At 43.4% G+C, this 15,366-nt stretch overlaps 1 protein-coding gene across 1 annotated transcript; it reads left to right on the forward strand.

Annotated features, from left to right (window-relative positions):
* Positions 1–1,420: 1,420 nt before the first annotated feature.
* On the forward strand, positions 1,421–15,357 carry LOC142772273 (lysosomal alpha-mannosidase-like). The gene is made up of 9 exons (XM_075874472.1): positions 1,421–1,435; positions 1,533–1,805; positions 2,377–2,495; positions 3,610–3,729; positions 4,661–4,733; positions 9,262–9,348; positions 10,165–10,383; positions 13,514–13,645; positions 14,786–15,357. The coding sequence occupies exons 1-9, from the start codon at positions 1,421–1,423 to the stop codon at positions 15,026–15,028; spliced, it is 1,281 nt and encodes a 426-aa protein (XP_075730587.1). The 3' UTR covers positions 15,029–15,357.
* Positions 15,358–15,366: the final 9 nt, after the last annotated feature.

The raw sequence follows: 15,366 nt of genomic DNA on the forward strand, positions 1-15,366 counted from the left end.
ACCGACAATTCCGTTGTCGTAAGCGTCAGCGGACCAAGAGGTGCCACGATCGAGTCACAGGTAATGCTTTTCTTTTGTTTTCTTTTGCGCTGTTGACTTGTTGTAAGGCATAATATTTCGTTTGTTATAAGAGCAATAGATGTGTGCTACAGGGCTGCGGCTGCGTAGAAAGTGAAGCAGAGTTTTGACAAATCTGTTAGTTTTCAGCGATTATAGCTGGTCGCGTCACTGTATAGCGAAGGCCGGCCTGCTCGAGAGGTGCATAGAGCGTTCCAACTGAAGCTCTTCACATTTCCATAAAAATGGTATGCACCTCCTTTCATCACTGAGACTGAGAGCTATGAACACTTAGCACCGAGTGGTAAATGTGGCCAGTTCTATGTTGAGCTGGCAGCATCCGGTGTAAGGGCCACCCCGGCCCTCATTCTCCTGTTTATTCGTTTCGTTGTTCAATCGTTCGCTAATCTATCCATCTATCTATCGATCTATCGATCTATCTATCGATCTATCTATCTATCGATCTATCGATCTATCGATCTATCGATCTATCTATCTATCTATCCATCTATCTATCTACCTATCTATCTTCGTTATTTGTTTATAGTTCGTACATGTCTCCATGGCGCAGGTCGTGCCGTTAGCTCCACACCGCCACGAAATCCCGGAGAGCAAAGGCACCGCCAAGTCCTCGCTGGTATTCCAGGCTAACGTATCACCGCTGGGAGCCAGCGTATACTACGTGCGGGGCACAAAGGCCGCGGCGACTAAACATCGAAATTTCCTCGAGATCCACGAGCAGGACAATTTCATCGAGAACCAGGTACTGTCGAAAGCTGTACTCATTCGCGTTTTGCACGCAAAGCATCATTCAATATTCAAACATCCTCCTTGTTCTGCGTTCCGATAAATCGACAATCAAGCGCTGAGTAGAAGCCGCACACTTACGACTTGTTGAGCTCCCGTTTCTAATCGCGCGCAGTTCAGAGCTACACGACGATGCCAACACATACCTGCACTAGAAAAGGCACCGACATGAGTAATATGTTAACGCAACGCTCAGGAACTCCTACTTTATCTAACGATGTATTTGAGGCTTTTCAAACACGTTACCTGCCCTTATGCGAGGCGCGAGCCTTTCGCTGGCAGCCCGTGGTTTCCCACGGTTACCACTTTATGACGTTGCTAAATCTTTCTCACGTTATCACTCCGCCATTGCAGTTGATAACACTTTGTTCGGGTAAGCTACCGAACGTTTTCCAGCATTTTTTTTCTCGCGAGGCGTCCCATGTGACTGCTATTATTTCAAACATCTCCGTAGAACGACAATTTCTATATCTGAAAACCTGCCTCGATATTTTAGTCATTTAGGAAATTGACATTCACATGGTTCTTGAAGCCTAACTTCAAATGGCCTTCAAAGATGAACCATATCTTAGTTAGGTGACACGTTTCTCAAGCCCGTATGTGTGAATAATGCACCCTGAAATATAAGTCAACTTGAACAGAAATTAAACGACATCATACTCTTGCAGAGGTACCGCGTCGAGATAGAGGCTGGCACGGGCCTGGTGTCAGGAGTGATACTGCGACAGGCCAAGACGTCCGTCAAGCTCCACCAGTCCTTCGGAGCATACGCATTCGGCAGCAGCAGTCCCGACGCGGCCTGCCCTCCAGGCCATTACGTATTCAGTGCCTACAGTGAAGCGAGGGATATGGGAGACCACGTCACCCACCGTGTCATCAAGGTGAGCTCGCCTGTACTTCGTCACAGTCTTCAGCAGCAGCCCGACCACGGCAGGGCAAAGGTATCTCCCATGCTCCTCCGATCAGCCTGTTCGAGAACTTTCCGCAATCACGCTATCGCCACAAACTTCTAAATCTCATCTGCAGACCTAACGTCTTCCTTTCAGGATGTTTTCTTTTCTTGAAATACATTCTGTTACTTTTTTTTAACTGACGGTTACCCTGCCTTCCACATATACACTTTACCTTTCGAGTGAAACGTCCTTAACGCGGCTTTGTTCCTTCAAGCATTCTGTTCTCTTCTTACCTCTATCACCCGCCATTTTCTTTTCAATAGCTGATTGCGTCGTCCACGGTTTAAATCGAACCCTTCTCACAAGCGTCCAGGTTTCTGCTCTGTAGATCGGAGTAGTAAAAGTCAACTGTTATGTACCTTCCACTTGCGCGAACGTTTAGAAAATTCTAACAGAGTTCTTTTTACGTAGCATTCCTTTACACATTTCTAATGAATATTGATTTTTCTAGTGCGCGAGATGTGTTTGTGATGATTAGTTTCGAACAGCTAGCATTTTAGATCGACCGTGCACCCAAGTTACTGAACTTCGTATTATTTTCCTTTCTTGCAACATACAGGGGCCGGTGGTTCAAGAGGTCCACCAGATCTTCAACGACTACATTTCGCAAGTGATATCACTGCAGAAAGATAGTCCGTTCATTGAGTTCACCTGGACTGTGGGACCATTAACGAAACTGTAATTATGTTCCTGTTGCTGATCCTAAACATACATCTCTCCGAATCTGAGCGCCCAATAAAACTTGCGGGGAAAGGCAAGGACTCACTGATAATCAGTGGTTGCTATCATGAGCGTGCCCCTAGTTCTTCAGTGTAGGACTGTTCATCATGGCGCAACCCCCTTCTAGTTAAGTCACTGTAAAGGGCACCATTCACCTCTACCCTCCCTCCTCTTATGTGACTTGGGGGGACAGCAGCCAACCTCCTCCACCACTGCCTACCATCTCTCCCCCTCCACTGACCCACCCTCGTGGCAATGCGTATGGTTGTGGTAAAGCACTGCCGAGGTTCCCACAGCACGTGAGGTTTTCTTTGCAAGACTGGCTCTTTAGAAGTGCTATACAGTAGCCTTCCCACGCTGTAGCACTTAGATAAGTTCGCATCACAGTCGCCTAGCAGCGCAATAGCGTTCTACTCGTCACAGCTACTGATAAATAAACGTCGCCAATTTCACGAGCCCATTTGCAGTGTTTGACATGTTCGGCTCACCTGCGGTAAGCTCAAGAGTGGTGCTATACAATACAGCAGACCCGTTCTTCTTTGCTGATTCATCGTATTGAGATAGAATGAAACGCATGGGTGCCAAAATATTAATGCGACGGCACCGAATGACCAGTCGTAAACATAACCCATCCCTTTTTTTGCAAGAGCTTGTACAACTTTTGGTGAGCGTTTCTGCATTTCCGCGTCCTCTCTTCAGTTTCGACATGGCGGATAATGAAGATAAAAGTTGAATTGACCCAAAGAGGTCGACCCTGGCTATGCCCCCGTATTATGCGACCAACTGGTCTGAATGGGGTGGCCTCTCCGTGAACCACAGTCCCTAGTGCAATGAGTGAAGATGCCCTGTTTTGGATATATGTAGTGTATTATGTGTCTCTGCGTTTTCTTAACCTAGTTCAGATTACAAAGAGTGAATAACAACTACTAAATCCTTGTAGGCATGTAAATGCAGCTGTAAACACATCTTCAAGCCACACAGCTGCCACCACAGCTGTATTAACCTTTTAGGGTATGTCTAGCACAGAACCTGTAGACTTGCTCGTCTACTTGATTTACCCCTATTCTTTCAGCATGCAGAGCACTGGCTGGGGTCGGATGTCCGGTTGCGACGTAGTCAGCCAGTTCCATACGAACCTCAGCAGCTCAGAGTTTTACACAGACGGCAATGGATGGAAGAACATGCGCCGAATGTAAGCACTCTGCCGTGTGAATCTTGGATTCTTTGCGTTACGGCCAACATGCAATGAAGTCATTTCTGGAGGTTTACAGCAAGCCAGCTGTTGTAGTATTGAGATGTCGTAGTAATAATTATACATGTGTAGGTAATCAGAGGTGTCGTGTAACAAGCGGTTATGCCTTTTATACTTTTGCAGCAAAGCGCTGTATAGTTAGGAGCCTACAAAATGTGGCACTCCATTTGTATGCAGGAACAATATTCAAAAAGCGATGCCACCATGCACTAACTCGAAGGATCTCCAAACTTGCACCAGTTCTTTTTAGGTTTAGGGGTTTGTCAGTATGTATAGCTATGGATGGTAAGTGTCGCAGTATAAGCTGTTTCGCCTATTTATTGGAGGTCCTGGATATGCTTTAGGTTAATGTCACCATGCCGTTGCAAATTTTGAAGCACGCTTCTCCTAAATGCGATGGTATATACATCAAAGAAAAGGTATTACAGAAGACACATTAATAGATTACAGATCATCATAAAACACTGGGATCACACATGCTTAGAACAAAGGATCAACGATTTGATGCACTATATGTATCTCAATATGCGAGTGTGAGCAACTGTCCTGGTCGTATAGGGTATGTCGTAGGATCAACTTTCAATATTTGCAGGATAATCTTGTGCAAGAACTCGTTAAATGGTGAATTTTTTTTTTTTGACGATGCACTTTGCGAAAGTAAAATCAGTGATATCTCATTAGAGACAAAACAAGAAAAGACACCCGCGTAACTTACTATAAGTGTGCATTCAATAACTCTAAGTGGCCTTAACTGATGACGAAACTGCTGCTAAGGCTTAGCCTTATTGTTGTTTTGGGCGCATGAAACCCCAAATAGTATTTGATTTTGTTTTTATAAAGAACCACTTTCCATTTGTCCGTTTTCCCGCAGAAGGTCGCTGCATAAATACAAGCTGCCAATTCCTTCAAACTACTACCCCGTCACTTCGTGGATCTATATCAAGGTACGTCGCCGCCATGTTGTATTGGGCGCGTGCACGCATACACGTGTGCGCACGTTGTGTTGTCTTTCTCTGTGATGTTCCCCGTTCAGCGCGCTCCTAAGTGATCTGACATAGCAACATGACTGTACAGTTACTGCTAAACGTGATACGCCGGAAATCCTGAGTCAACGACTATAGAACACAACACTGTATAGTTTAGGCTCACGTGTATCTTTTTGTGTGTTCTCCTCTTTCAATCTCTCTATCTATTCAATGCTTAAACTCCTTCCCCCAGCGTAGGATAGCAAACCAAAGACGCGTTCGATTTACCTTCCCGTCTTTGTTTTGTTTTGTTAGTGCCTTGCAAAGTATGGCAAGTACCAACTGTGGCGAATTGGCCAAGACATCGTAGTTTTAAATTTAGTAGATAATTTCAGCAATGCTAAATGAATAAGAACTAAATAAGTGAAAAGGAAGTCATGGGTGATGGAAAAATACTATGCACATCTGCTAGTAGCCCAGACTGTGGAATTAACCTCATTATGTAGCAATCTCAAATGTGTTGTATTATTACGATTTTCTTTTTTAGGTACACATATATTTCTTATAGAATATTTGTTGAATTAAGAATTACCATGGAGTACGTTTGCGAGGTTGAATGTTACTGCAAACCGCATCAGAACATTGCTTTGGCGACGTCCCAAACTTGAGGCACCGAAGCTTGGTACAGTTATTGCACTTACATTTAGTCCAGTCTTTGAAAGTAGAGTGAAACGCACTCTCCTTCTAATATATGTGTTATCTGCGACATGTTAAAAAGAAATGTTCAATAGTTTGTGTATCCCCGCAAAATTAACAGAGGATCAATATTGACAGACCAGCTTTGTGCAAATAAAAGTTCAGTGAGAGCACACGGCATCGAAGTCTGGGGATCGTATCTTCTGCTTGCCGAGACTGAGTCCACTGAGCCTTCATGGAAGCTTTAGATGCTGATATTCTGTCCATTGTATGGTTTCCACGTTATTAGTGCAAACGGCTGGGATTCTAATCTGATTGCTTCTATATATTCTATTTCTGAAATAACTTCAATTACAGGGCCCTCAAACAAAGTTCACGCTAAGAAATTGGCCATTTCATTTAACAGTAATCCACAGTGACCTGGAACCCATAATAATTTCAGGTGCTTCAGCTAAGGTCGAACTAACGTGCGTGACGTCATTACAGTTCGTGAGTCATGTGAACCTCTTCAAGCTGTGTATACCTAGAGAGAGCCAGTGATTATGACCGCAATATTCGTTACTGGTGGGAATTTTTGTAGCGCCAAGATAATAGCCGACGGCTCAACTTCAAAAACAGGTGTGAAATCTGGGAGCCTCACAGCGAACGACCAGCCTATAGCGATTCAGAGCGAATTTCACTCCTACCCTTTCATGAGTAACAGAAGCATCCGTGAGTATCATGTTTTGCATTTGTGCATGTAGAAGGGAATCGTCTAACCTGTTAAAAACTGTTGGGACTTAAATTTAAATTTCGAGGAAAAATCTAATATTGTGCGGTACAATCGTACATTGCCATCATGTGTCATAAAATGGGATTATCATAATAACTTCATGGTATATTGACGGCCACTAATTACAAAATGCACACATATTCTTGCGCGTATATCGTATAGTGGTTGCATAAAAAGTTCAAAAAGACTTAACACGCCTCATTGCTTGTGCTTTAAAGCATTTTACCCCTTACGCAGTATGCAGTCGCATGTGAAAGCTTCAATGATGCAATACACTTACTAAAGTATTTATTTGATTGTAGTAACTAACAGTTTAAACTTCTCGAGTAACATCATACAATAAAAAAATTCGGCAGTTCCCCTGTTCCTGGGAATCAACGTTATGCGAAGCATGCGGAGAGAAGGTGACCGTGTTGCGATTTATTTATTGTGTGACACGTCATGAAATGACTCTAAATATATGAACAAACGTTCTACGCACAGACATATGTTGAAGAGTTGCAGATGGTCATATAACCAGTTGTTTGCACTTGCGCAACGGTGCCAACTGGAACATGCGTATTAGCAACACCAGAAGCTGATACGAAACACTGATGCTCGCGAGGATGCTGGTTCTGGACACCGCCACGTAAATCAACGTCAGCGCATGGCAACTAACCACAATTGACGTTAACCCGACATGACGGATGTAAAAAGAAGCACATGCGTAATGTTTATAAAATTGTGTAGGTAGTACTACAACCTCTATTGACATTTTACGAAGATTAACGTCTATTTGAAAAGTAGTTCCGAGACCTGGCGTAGCTCTGTGGTAGAATGCTTCATCGCCACGCAGAATGCTTGGGTTCGATTCCAGCTGTGACCCTGACATTTATTCTTTGCATTCGTTGGGTTGACGCTACCAATGTTGGTTGTTTCTTAACGCTAGCACGTTAAAATTGCCCATGTGTGTTCTCGTCTTTCCTGCGTATTTTCAATCACCTGTGGCCCGTACCCGGATACTAGTGGCACATAACCGCCCATCGGTATATGCCACTGTCTGGCGGGACGTGTTTGCCGACGTAAGTGGCGAGATCGTGAAATGGCGAGATCGTGACATGGCGTAAGTGGCGAGATCATGACGTGGCGAGATCGTGAGGTCTAGAGCAGCGCGTCATATTCGTCAAACTATCTTACCCTCCCATGCTAATTTTGGTTCCCGCCAAGTGAAGGGGGTGACCACGAGAGCATCCAAACGTAAGCGGATAGATAGATAGATAGATAGATAGATAGATAGATAGATAGATAGATAGATACGCTCAACGTCGCCGAAGTTCGCTAAGTAATGCGTCGCATTTAAAAGTATGTATTAGGTGAAAACATTCCGCTCTGGGGACAGCATAATATTGTCGCGTTCAACTCTCAAGTTCGTAGTTTAAGGATACCCCGATATTTTTTAAGGGAATGCCTCAACTGTGGATAAAGATAACTGCAAAATCATCCAACAAACCACTCACTGCTTTAGCCTTTCCTTGCCCTTAGGCAAATGCACGAGAAAGCAAAGAATTTAAGCGTGTTTTTTGTGCCTATTTCATGAGTGAGAGAAGAACATTTCTTCCTGCGAGAGAAGAACATTTCTTTCTGCAGAGGCCAATATTTTGTTCTCTTAGTTACACGCACAGCAATAGCATACCAAGATAAACATAGGCATATTAGAGCCTCTCTTTGTATCACAAGTTAAGCATTGCCTTGAAAAAGTCCCGTAGTCATAAGGGAGGGAGCAGGGGCAGGCCATCTAGGAGCCCGCCTTTTCCGCTTATTGGGATAAGAGGGTGTGTTTTACTATAGGTAAAAAATGAAAAAGGCCGTTCTCAAATAATCATGGCCTTCAGCGAGCAGGCATTTTCCGAAAATTATTTCTTTGCTTTGGAAGTGCCTCGAAACATATCAACGTTACTTTGATAGGACCAGCCTCTATTTAGGTGCCTTACATGACGAGATAAGCACTGTGCAATACTACAACGCTACACCAGGAACCGCTTGTATTACATGACAACGCTGTACATGCTATTTGTTTTCATGTAACGTAGTATAGTACAACGAAGTCACAAATGACGCACACATGCAGCAAGATCACTCAGACCGAAATAAGGAAAAGTAAATGTCCGGCACACGCATACACGCCACAAAATCGCAACAGATAGCACATGAGTCACATATATATTTACGCATTCCCCTACTTATCAACCAAGGCACATTTCATGAAATATAGGTCACTTGCTGCCAAAAGTTAGGTCGTCAAATTGAGTGAGTGTAATTGAGAGTAGGTTTCAAGAGAAATCGAGCTTCATGTGTGTGTTTAGATATTGAGATCAGTTTTGAATGATACGATGAAGCAGCAGCAGTAGATCAGCGCGTTTTTCATTGTATTCAGTGCAATTTCAAAAAAGTCTGCCGATGTGGCTTAAAGGAATACCGAACGAAAATTGGAAAAAGGGCCGTGATTTCGAAACTCTACTCGGAAGATTCAACTGCTCCGACGAATTCAGTTTCTTTCCCGTATTTTCGAGCAGTTGGCTGTATATTTATTGGATCCTTAGCGCGCGGCGGCTGCATTCGAGCGTGGGAAGTGACGTCACAATATCTGAGGCACATGCAGGGTGCACGTGTTTCTGTCCTCCTCTCCCTTTTCTCCACCTCTCTTTTTTTTCCAATCCACCCCTTCCACAATAGCACCGATGCTTTACTTGACCGGGAGCATTTTTCGCTACCGGCACCAATAGGGGATCTAGGCGAGTTGAGAGACGCCGGAAACAGCTGGCATCGTTGGCTTGCCCGTTTCGGGTATGTGTGAAGTTGCTTCCTCTAGTTCTCGGAGTGACCACTTTGTCAAAAATTCATTGAGATCGTTATTTTCCTATTGTTTCTGCTGGGAAAGAGGCTCGTATTTATTGCTTCGATGACTCAGTCTTTCAATTTGGTTGAAAACCTTGGCCGCAAAAGATTTTTTTTTCAGTATTCCTTTAAGAAAGCTGGAGTTTGTGTTTCTACCTGTCGCAGGACCGAACCAAAGGGCTGCAAATGATGATTCTTCCGGACCGCACACAGGGTGGCAGCAGCCTGCGCTCTGGACAGCTCGAACTCATGGTAATGGACTTTAATGACAGCGAACTGATTACACCTGAGCTGTGGCCAAACACAAAGGAATAAGGTTCAAACGTAGAACACACCCTCTGTTTGGCGGCTAGGTGACAAGATAGTTCAAGAGTATTCGTAACTACCTGCAGAACCCCGTTCTGCTGAAGAGCTATACCATCAGCTCCTTAACTCTCCTTTCTTGTGTGCTGTTAATTTGTGCTCCCAATATTTCATTATGAATATATACGAACTAGCCTGCTTATCAGCCATTCTTCAAGTTGTAACCGTAACCTAAAACCTGGAACTACACTGACCTATCTATGCTGAACTTTTATTTAGGTGCTACTATAGGAAGCAATGAGATTAGAATACTCGACGCGCACTCGTAATAAAAACGAGTGACTGGTGTCTTTGTGAATGACGCACTTAGGCATATATACCTTTTCCGTGTTTGGAAACAGGGAAGGCGCCACCGGCATAAGGCGCTTGTAGCGACGTCGAGGCACGTAATCTCCGCCCAGCCCAAAGCTCGCCATCGCTCTCTAAGATCACGTGACATCTGGCACAGCGGCTCCAAAGCTCTGTTCGCAGCAAAACCCGTCGGGGAGCCTCAGCTCGCTCCCCAACGTGCTAGGCTCGTACGCCGCTAGCTGCTGTGCCAGTTGTCCCGCGATCATGGAGGGTGGTGGTGGTCTTTAAGCTGGGCGGAGATTACGTGCCACGACGTCGCTACAAGTGCCTTATTGTGCCGATGGCGCCTACCCCTGTTTAAAGACAAGCATCAGGTCTATTCGTAAAACTTTCGGGGCCGGATCTTCAATGCAGGTGCACCGCAGTCACGGCACTAATGACAATCTTGGCGTGGGCGAGTCTTTGCAAGAAATCGGCGGGGACGGTGCCGGCTTGGTGGTAAAAGGCACCCACCGGTTGTTCCTGGGCTCCATGGTAGAGGCGGGACAGATTCTGCGGCCACAGGCGCTGCAGCTGGTCTACAGACCACTCGTGCTTTTCGCTCCCGCTGGATGGAAACCCTCCAAAGAAAGGGTGATTACCGGCACTAGGATACGAACACCCTTCGTGACAATGCGGCATATCCATGCTTAAAGTGGTTGAACTATGAGTGTTTATGCTCAAAAGCAACGCCACACTGATGAAGCCTAGCAGTCGAGGTGGTGCGTGGCTTAAGGGCATAAATAACGTCATAGCGCTGAAAAGATGCGATGAGAAAGAGGAGGAGACGTGCGCTATCATCTTTACATTGGAGCTGTCTCAATCTATTATATTGCCTTATTATCAGCGTCGTCGTCGTCGTCGTCGTCGTCGTCGTCGTCGTCGTAGTAGTAGTAGTAGTAGTAGTAGTAGTAGTAGTAGTAGTAGTAGTAGTAGTAGTAGTAGTAGTAGTGCCCGTGCTGGTTTTCTCAAAGTTAAAGCGAAGTAGATTTTTTTCTTAACGCCTGTCAGCTGACTTTGATATCAGCGAGCCTACTACGAATATGCCGAACGATGCGCCAAACACAACGTAGTTGCTGTCTTTTTTTTTTCCTGTTCTGTCTGAATACGTCAAGTGCTATTGTACAGAAGGCGTCTATTCTGTAATATTCCTACTTCCAAGGGTTGCCAATCCGACTTTATGCTCTTACAACATCTCAACTCTTGACAATGGCAAAGAACAAAGCCACTAGTATAGTGCTTTGGTACCCCAACGCTTGCGTAACCACCCCATGGCCCGTGTTGCCTTGCACCCAATTTGGTCAATGTGAATTCTCAAATTTAACGAGTTTTTATACATGATGCCTAAATGTTTGAGTGAATTCACCTGGGGAATCAGCTCTGTGTCATACAGCAGGGAGATGTTGACAAGATCTTTGAACGACAACGTTAGAAGCGCGCTTTTATTTACGTGTAAAGACATTTGGATCTTTTCAAGCAATTCTTCTATCATGTTTAGGTAATTCTGTGATGTCTGACAAAGTAATTGCAAATCACTATTTGTCGAAAAGAAGGCAATGTCATCTGCATACACATACAAATGAATATTGCTATGTGTTGGAATCGAGCTCAGAAAGATGTTAAAGAGCACCGATGAGAGCACTGCCCCCTGTGGTACGCCACGGTATTGCTGATCTCTGTTGGAAAAACAACCCCTTTGAAAGCAATAAAACTCTCTCTCCCTTAAAAACTCTGCTACCCTTGCTGTCATGTAGTTTGGTAAGCGATACATTTCTATCTGCTGTATTATTATTTTATGCCCCACTTTGTTGTACGCCTTGGCCTTTTTAGAGTAACTAATGCACAATACTCTCTTCTACGCCAAGCCAACTGTATACGACTCTTCAAATCTACGTGCGCACACCAGATGGAACATACCGATCTAAAGCCAATTTGACTAGGGTTGAGTATCGACTTCTCCTCAATATATTTCATTATACGTACATTCAATACTATTTCAATTATTTTAACCAAATTAGATGTAATAGAAATTGGCCTTACATTGTCAAGGGTAAACCCAAATTACTTTTTTTAAGTATCGGAGTTATTTTGGAAAGTTTATAATCCACAGGTATCCAAGAATTTTTTAAAGAGTAATAAACCATACTATGGAGTTCATGTAAGTAAATCTCGTATAGTACTTTTATCATTGCTGAGGTTACCCCATCTAGTTCAGGTGCTGCAGGAGGTAAGTGCCTCACTACATCCGCTAGTTCCGCTAATGTCACTTCATTGGGCCCTCCCCTGCAATTGGCTTTACTTTGTGTTTTGACATTATTTATCGGAATCTACCTTATAATCCTTTAGCAACATTTTCTAATAATTTGATGGTTTCACGAGGTGAGATATTTGAATAATCAGTATTGTCTTATAATGGTATCATTTTTCTGGAACGCAAAAACCTAAAAAGTGCTTTTTATTGATTGATTTTGACAGATAGCTGGATTTGTTATTTTCATAGTGATCTTTTTTTGAGTTGTGTACAGTACGTTTAAAATCTGCTGCCATGTAGTTATAGTCACACCAGTTTTTTTGGGCATTGGTTGTCAGTAAGTTGCTTCCACGCTGCTTTCCGTTTTCTATACCCTCTCATACATTCAGCGTTCCACCATGGGCTAAACGATCTACCTGTGCTTGAGGTTATTGTAAAAGTTGACTTTTTTATTGCTCTTTTCAATACCGCACAGAGACTCATAGCCTGATCGTCTTTCTGCATGTCCTTGTGAAGAAGTAAAGTATATTTCAAGCCTTTCGCAATGGGTTATAATTTACAAATGAGCCGATTTTGTCAGTTAAAAATATCCTGGAAAAGTTAACATTAAAACTAATGGGAAGGTGGTCACTGTTTGTTGCGGAATCTAAAATTTTTGACGAAAATATTATTAGTGAAGAGCTAGAGGAATTCAGGTCTATAGCATATCTAGATGGTCCTCTAACAAACGTAACAGAGGGAAAATTCATACAAGATAAATGATTACCAACAGTTCATTCCCACAAGCGCCTCCCGCTTACATCAGTCTTAAAACCCCAAGACACATGGTGTAAATTGAAGTCACCAGTTGATATTACATCCTTCCTCCAAAAAGCTAACATCACATCTAAGCACCTTGTGTACTGTACTCCTGCTGAAAAGTATTCATTACCGAAAGCAAAAGGGTGGCAGCCTGGCAGAGTAATGTCTAATACCATAATTTAATAGTTAGTATCCATACACAGATAGGTAATCTTCGCTCTATGACTAAATTCAGTTGATATAAAAACGGCAAGTCCACCACTTCTGCTAGGTCTGTATAAACAAAATAAGCGATAAATTTAGGTGAAATTTTCGTCCATTTGTAAGCCAGGTTTGTTGTAAAGTTATGATATCTGAGAAAATTCGCAAAGAAAAATAAATGATGAATCTGTGGTTGCCGACCCTATTAATCGAAAATTTCATTGTAATACTGTTAGAGAGCCTATTTTGACATATGAACCCGTCGCAGAGACTACTTGATCCAAGAGATCTTTCTTCAAAAAGTCTTTTTTGGAGAGGTTGATTACTGCCCGATTACTGCTGCGTCGGCACTTTGTCGTCATCGAACCGTGCCATTCGTGCCCTAAAATCAGACTCAGAACACCGAATCGTGCTCCGTACAATTGTCAGGGGCTCCTGCAACCGCGTGATGTCATCATACGCTCCTTACAGGTATCGGGTCTTCGTGCGCCACTTCCAGCTACAATTCACCTGCTAACGCTGGAAAGGCTGTCGGCGAACAAAGTGCTGCTCCGGCTGGAACATCTCGGCATCACCAAGTCCGTGGTCATGCTCAACGTGACCGTAAGTGTTAACACAGTTCGTAAAACCTGCATCTTGTATGCGAGTGCAAATACTAATTACCGTTCATTGAATGGTGAAGTAACAGATAGGTAGCCGGTGAAAAAAGCGCCATCCTTTGATACTCAACTGAACCGGAGGGGACACGCAGGTGTAATCAACCAAACGAACCACTATGTGCTAATAACATGTTATGCAGCTTCGTCGTACAGGTCAGCATTCATTCAATCTGACATTGCAATTTCACCAAAAAACAAGGGATGCATAATTACAAATTTAGGAGAAAGATTAAATTTATATGTTGTTGCGAACAGCTAACTTTATTAACCCTGGCTGCTTCATTCATTTATTAGTTATGACTGCAAAAGCTGACGTTGCCATTGTTATCGAATGGTATGTTTGATGGTTTAAATGCCCTTCTATGTGGCGCTGTCAACGGTAATTACGAAGACACTGTGCAGAAAGAGTATATATCTGTCCCTGGAGTGGCCGTATTCCCTTGCACCAGCGTGATAGAGCCATGTGCGAGACCTTATTCAAAATAGTTAGCGGACAGCCTCAGTTCGTATAACATTACAATTTGTTACTGTCGCATTAAACGTTCCGCCCTTGCGGGAAAACTGACTTTTTTGTTTGATTTTTTTATGCTACTGATAGAGCATGGCTGATTTATTGATTGAAGCATGGTGTGTTAATCCATGTACACGTCACTTTGTTAATTCAATGGCGCGTGGTTAACCATAAAAGCACAATAATAATTTATGTGCTAGTATATAGCTTCTTTACTTCTTAGCCGGTCTGATACTTCAGCTGTATTTATCACTACGCTGCGGGACAAATGCATATCAATGTTTCTGTAAAGTGCTTATCGCACCTTTCCATGTTTTGATTGGTTGATTGATTACTTGATTACTGCTCCCTTCTAGCCTCCTCATCAATTGACTGACTGATTTATGATCTCGTGTAATCTCATTGTTTGATTGATTGAATGATTGATTGGTTCGTTTATTGATTGATTGATTGAATAGTTAATTGATTGATTGATTGATTGATTGAATGGTTAATTGATTGATTGATTGATTGATTGATTGATTGATTGATTGATTGATTGATTGATTGATTGATTGATTGATTGATTTGCAGCGGCTGCTGATGGGCCACCTATTGCGTGACCTGCAGCCACTCACTCTAGCGGCAAACCAATTCCTCTCCAACGCTACGCGAGATTATTGGCCGACGGCGGAGAACAGCGAGCAGCGGCCCGAAGTGAAGAATGTGCGAATGACCGCCCCCGAGCTTCTGACGGTGACTGGCAGTGGAGACAACGTGCTCAAGCTAAAACCTCGACAGATAATCACGTTTCAGGCAACCCTTGTCACCGAATGAATACATGATAAGAAACTCTAGATCCTATCCTTTACCGGGAAATTGGCGGCCAGTGAACGTATATGAAAGCCTGGTCAAGTAGATTTAGGTCGACAGCACTAAAAAGCTGAATTTGCCGAAATTCCGTTGCCGGCTTCGGCACTGTTCTTTGTGAACGAAAAATCAGTGTAAACCGGGAGCGCCAAATATAGATAGAGACAATTACAAAAATAATAAAAAAGGCACATTTGTGCTGCCTCCTTGACGTATTTGGTGGTGGCGCAGGGGGTGACGTAGCCACCAGCGACCGTCGTGGACCGAGAAGTCATGGGTTCGACTCCCTGCCACAAAACAATTTC

This window comes from Rhipicephalus microplus, chromosome 9, assembly GCF_043290135.1.
Source record: "Rhipicephalus microplus isolate Deutch F79 chromosome 9, USDA_Rmic, whole genome shotgun sequence".
Taxonomy (NCBI): domain Eukaryota; kingdom Metazoa; phylum Arthropoda; class Arachnida; order Ixodida; family Ixodidae; genus Rhipicephalus; species Rhipicephalus microplus.

Bases quoted from the DNA above. Each gene is read 5' to 3' on its own strand.
- LOC142772273 (XM_075874472.1), top strand. The intron at 2,496-3,609 runs GTAATTATGTTC...CTATTCTTTCAG, and splicing joins GTGGGACCATTAACGAAACT to CATGCAGAGCACTGGCTGGG. The intron at 4,734-9,261 runs GTACGTCGCCGC...TACCTGTCGCAG, and splicing joins CTTCGTGGATCTATATCAAG to GACCGAACCAAAGGGCTGCA.